A 5333-nucleotide genomic window follows, 5' to 3' on the forward strand; every position below is an offset into this window, starting at 1 on the left:
AACCCCCCCCCCCCCCCTCTACATCTTATTAAAAAAGGAGCAAGGAGAACTGTAAAAGTGATAAACAATACAGTAATCCAATCTCCGAAGTCACAAATAGATGTATATAGCAGTCCTCAAAGAGCAGACAGAAACCTCCTCAGACTTAATTACTACTACCATAGACAAAATAAGAAAATCAATGTTTTAAGGAATACATCTCCGACACCAGCACCTTGTAATGCCAAAGCTGGATGGTTTCAATACAAGAAAAGGTAACATATGTACAGTAGGTCAACTCGAAACAGCCTTGTGTTTCTCAAGCAGCGAATCCCATTCTCATATCCATTCAAAATTCTGAGCGGGTAGTTGGAGGGCGCCACTAGTAGGTCTTACTTTGTTACTTCCCCTTTGCTGTTTCTGTCTGTCTGCCTTCTTTTTCCCTGTACTTTATGACCATTATTGTGTCCATATGCTTATTTTCATATACATACACAAACAGCGAACTTCTCTTTGCACTTCAGAAGAAGAGCAAATAATAAGCCTTCCCATTTCAAGCTCACCAAAGCAAAGTAAAGAAAAAAATAATATCAATATATCATTTCACTAAGAACTCAGACAGACTAGAAGGTAATATTTGTAACTCATCATGTGTTCTGTCATAAAAAGCCATGCGTAAACCAAAAGAACCTCAACGCAAACATAAAAAATTAAACAACAAAACAATGATGAAGCTGAATTATTTACAAAATATAACGGATGATTCAGAGCGTTCAAGTAGCAATGACAAAGGCAATGGCAATAGCAACTGAAGGACAGCAGAAACTTACTTGCTGACTTCATGGTGGTGCTAGGCGGAGGAGTAGATGAGGCTAGAGAAAGAAAAACATTATGAGTGCAAAAAGAATGAAATTGACATTTACAGCCAGATCGTTCTGCTCAACGTTTAATCTCAGACAAAAAGAAAGAGAACAGCTGGACTTCAAAACATGTCATTATCGTAGTGGACTATGCACACACACACACACACACACAAAAAAAAGAAACTCCAGAGACTTGTCTGCCAGCTGTGTTAGATTCTGGTGACATTTCAAACCATTGAATATCTTATACAGTAATGTCAACAAGTACAAAAAAGTATTTGTTAAAAGAAAGACTAAGGCATTTGGCATCAGAGTAGACTTGTAATCTATTCAGAAAAATACCAGGAAACACTTGGCAATTTTCAGAGCAATGTATTAGTCATTTTTTGATTTCCTGTTCTCTGAACCCTGAAGCCCACAGAGCAGAAGAGGAATCAAATGCATCTCCCCTCCCCCTTCGACACACCAAATTCCTTATCTGATAGGAATTATTTTTCTCTGAAATATAAAAGAAGACCAATTCCTTGCACACCAAGATTCGAAAACAAAAACAAAACAACAACCAAAAACTAAATAAAAAATCACGGGAATGAACTTTCCCCATGATGTGCAAGTGTCCAATGAATGAAGCACAATGCCTCTGCCCACACCGTACACGACAGCCACCTGACTACATACTGCTGCTGACCTCAGTAACCGTCACTCCGTCACCCGGTCATACTGTCTGGATGTGAGTCATTGACTGCCTGGGTCAGGGTTTTTGGGGGATTTTTTGTTTTCTATTGTGTTGTTTTGAGAGGTGAAAGACCACCGCACAGGGGGTGTTTGGATCTGTTGGAATCATTTCTTTTTTCAAAAAGCTCTTATGATAGATAACACTTTAGATGGAAATGAAATGAAAAGATTTACTAAGATTTCAAATTTTAAAACCTCTGTCGCTTTTGTCAATTCCAGAAGGGACCATAACTCAGACCCTGTCCACAGTGACCACTTGTTACTTTTTTTCTTATCTTGAGTTACAGTTATGGACAGATTTGATTGTGCAGCTCTCAATTTGCATTAGCCAATTGAAACTGACAAGGTATTTTTTTTGTGTCTGATAATATAAGCACCAGACTTAACTACTTTGTGCCCACTCTACTATATCGAAAGCCTCTAGGATAAAGTATAACTAGTGTTATCACAAGCAGTATAATCATGTCTCAGGACTAAATTAAACATTTCCTATGAGCATGGGGTAAAGTCATTTACTGAGCTAGAAAAAAAACCCAAAAACAAAACAAAAGTAAGTCTAGACCAACAGAAGAAGATGAGGGAAAAGATACCTCGAAAACCAAAATATTAATTGAGATCAGAGCATCAAGCTACAATTAAAAATATACAGGAAGGAGCCCCAAAGCCATCCATTGTGAATGGATCAGATTTTAGGGGACAGGGCGATGAGAAAGAGTCACAAATGAAGGAGGGTGGAAGAGGGTGATGAGAACAGAAAACATGAAAACAAAAGATAGAGGGGACAAAATGAACATGAGAGGTTGAAATATCAACAGCATTCAATGCAGCACAGTAACAAAAAGAATGCCCTGAAAAGAGTCATAAGACATTCAGATCAATGTACAGCAGAACAACAGTTGTCCAGAATGTCTTTTTCCTTATTTACCAAGATATTCTGTCATGATAGCTTGATGTTGAAATGGTGAAATCATAACATGGCATAGAGAAATTATGAAACACACATCTATAAACAGAGCACCAACAACCCCTGGGACACTTACCAGCATATGGAGGGTGAGGAGACATTCCCTGTCCAGGCATTCCCATCCGACCACCTGGCATTGGAGCTCCAGCATGGTGATAACCAGGCCTTGGACTCTGGGGAAGAAAAAAAATTCATTTATATTTAACTCTCAGCTAGTGTTTTAGCATCCATCTAACTTGAATGTCTTTAATGGAAGCCTACCTCAAGCAAAAGATAAAAGTTAAATCAGTTTCCACCGATTAAAGTTTTTTAGTCCACACCACACCCCTCCCCAAAAAAAAAAAAAACAACCCCAACCCATAATCATGTAGTTGACATTGGATTTGTATGAATAAACGCATTACATTTTAATAAATTGAACATAGTGAATAAAATAATTCTTCAAACGTTTTATTTTACTTTTTGGAAATTACACCTAACAAACAGAATTATATATACAAATTATTTTTTTTTATAGTAGAGGGTTTTACGGCGCTCGCAACTGCATAAGGTCATATGAGCGCCAAGGAGTGGGTGTCAACAGAGAAGTCTTTACAGGGAATCAGACTTATACGGGGTGCCCACTACAGCTGGGATCGGCTGATCGGGCCGATTCTATCAAGGTACCCCGGAAAAAGCAGGTCACAAGAGAGTGACAAAACATACAAAACAAGTAGAGGAAAATGACAATAGTAAGGATCAGGAAAGAAAAAGCAGCAGTTCCCTGTTGTAGATCAGGCACAGTTATGAGCGTGACATGAGTCAGCCCATTTACAATTCTACTATGCTTGAACGAGAAATGTTCCCCCTTTGGGAATGGCCTAAAGACACTACAGTCAGTGGCACTGCCTCAGGGGGTCAACCAGAATTAGTAGAGTGGGAAAATGATGACTCACTACGGACCATAGCCCTTTCTTTGAAGGTCACTGAATGCCGCAATTTTTCCGGCATGTATTGAATTGACGCGCATTACATATTAGTGCCGTTGGCAGCGCATTTGTCAGTCGGGGATCAGTTTGGAGTTTACAGGCAATTTTCTCGGATATTGTTTACAGTTTTCAAAATGTCGGATTCGTCAGCTGATTTAGACACAGAGTTGCCCAACATTTTTTAATAATCGGATGACAGTGATGAAGAGTTTTAAGTATGAGGTCCTCAAATAAAAAATTTACTAGTGAATGATGGGGATATAACGTAGATCTAGCGGGGTTAGGCCTAGAAGGGGACGTCGATATTCCTGCTCTTCTCCAAGCAGGCTGGACTAAAAATGATGAGGATTTTGATACCAACAACAACATCATAAAAAAACACAGCTGACCAGACATAAGGGTAAAAGTTCATTATTTAAGACACATTTTTCCTTCTTACTGTAATAAGAAGTTATGATAAATAAGAAAGATATGAGCTTTTTTTATAAACCACGTTGAAAATTAGCATTTTTCTAAAATAAACCAGCACTGAAGGGAAGTAATAGTAAAAAAAGGCTTAGCCCTAAGAGGGTTAAGAATATGTGGTCAGCGTGACTAAATAACGGCAAAGCTTTCTTTGAAGACTTTAGACCAGGCCAACCTTAAAATATAAGTTAATACAATCTAGCATGCCGTACAATTAAAAATTATTTTTTCCCGCTTAGACGCGAACACCCCGAGGCGAGATAAGCTTGTCTCGGAATGCCCCCATTGTGTTGACATTGGGGAACAAAAAGAAAAACAACCGGATGCGCACGCCCGCCCATCATTGCCCTATTTCAAGTGACCAATGAACGGGCTCCGGATGGTCATGCGGGGATTCGTTGGTCACAAACATTTGATCGTATTTTTATTCTCGGCTGTAGTTATTCACACAGGGTGTGTGAATACTATGGGATTGTATTCGCCTAGGGTGTGCGAATACTATGAAATTACATTTGCACAGGGTGTGTGAATACTACAAAATATTATTGGCACAGGGCGTTTCAAAAGAAGGATGGTAATTATCTAGATCTAGCATTTCCTCATTTTTCCTTTTTTCATCCTCTTTCACATAGGGACAAAGATCATGGATCACAAGACAGTTGGCTCCTCTTTTTGAGCCAAATAAAAAAGTGTTCTCAGAATTTGGTGGCGCCCTCTTCGAAAAAATGCGGACTTTGCAAACAGACGCTACTTGGACTTGTGTGAAAAACAATAAACAAAATGACTATTAGGACTCGAGTCCGAATATGAAAAAACGTTATTCGGACTCTGATTCTTGTCCAGCATGACATCACTTCCGACTTCTTGTGACTCGTGACTCCGGCTTCTTGTCCTGCCTCACTCGTGACTCGCCTCAGGCTGGGCAGAGACTGGGATCACTTCGGGCAAAATGGCGTTTTGTGCAGGAGCCGAGTTTTTATCTTATGATGAATTTGAGGCCGGCCTGAAAAGTTATAGTGCTTCTTATAAATGTTTATATGTCAAGAGGTCATCAGAAGCAATCAAAGATGGCTCGTTAGCATGTGTCGGGGTCGGATGGGCGGCCTGCACACGTGTGGCTGTGTGTGCGTGTCGGGGAGGGGGCATTATCGGTCCGGGCGTTGAACGTCGTATACATTCCCCCGGCAACTGATCATTATTACAATAATAAGCAAGTCTTGACGTAGATCTACGTAATGAATTGAGCACTGGTCTATGGAATCAAAAGTTGCTGTATGCTCGGCTCTACACAGCAACACAACTTTTTCTTGGTAAACAATCGAGATGACACAGGCTTGTGTATTTGAACGAATCTGTCTT

General features: G+C 39.8%; 1 protein-coding gene across 13 annotated transcripts in view; it reads right to left on the minus strand.

Annotated features, from left to right (window-relative positions):
• LOC101850774 (SWI/SNF-related matrix-associated actin-dependent regulator of chromatin subfamily D member 1) overlaps nucleotides 1–5333 on the minus strand; it is a 36144-nt gene that overhangs the window by 28286 nt on the left and 2525 nt on the right. For 11 of the 13 annotated variants that reach the window (XM_013090602.2, XM_013090587.2, XM_013090567.2 and 8 more), the window contains exons 2-3: nucleotides 2618–2714; nucleotides 810–851 (exon numbers count right to left, since the gene is read on the minus strand). In XM_013090602.2, coding sequence (XP_012946056.1) covers nucleotides 810–851; nucleotides 2618–2714 — 139 coding nt within the window. The remainder of the gene's footprint in view (nucleotides 1–809; nucleotides 852–2617; nucleotides 2715–5333) is intronic. The other 2 variants (XM_013090607.2, XM_035973522.1) reach the window with 1 other exon arrangement.

This window comes from Aplysia californica, unplaced genomic scaffold (assembly GCF_000002075.1).
Source record: "Aplysia californica isolate F4 #8 unplaced genomic scaffold, AplCal3.0 scaffold00028, whole genome shotgun sequence".
In the NCBI taxonomy this organism is placed as follows: domain Eukaryota; kingdom Metazoa; phylum Mollusca; class Gastropoda; order Aplysiida; family Aplysiidae; genus Aplysia; species Aplysia californica.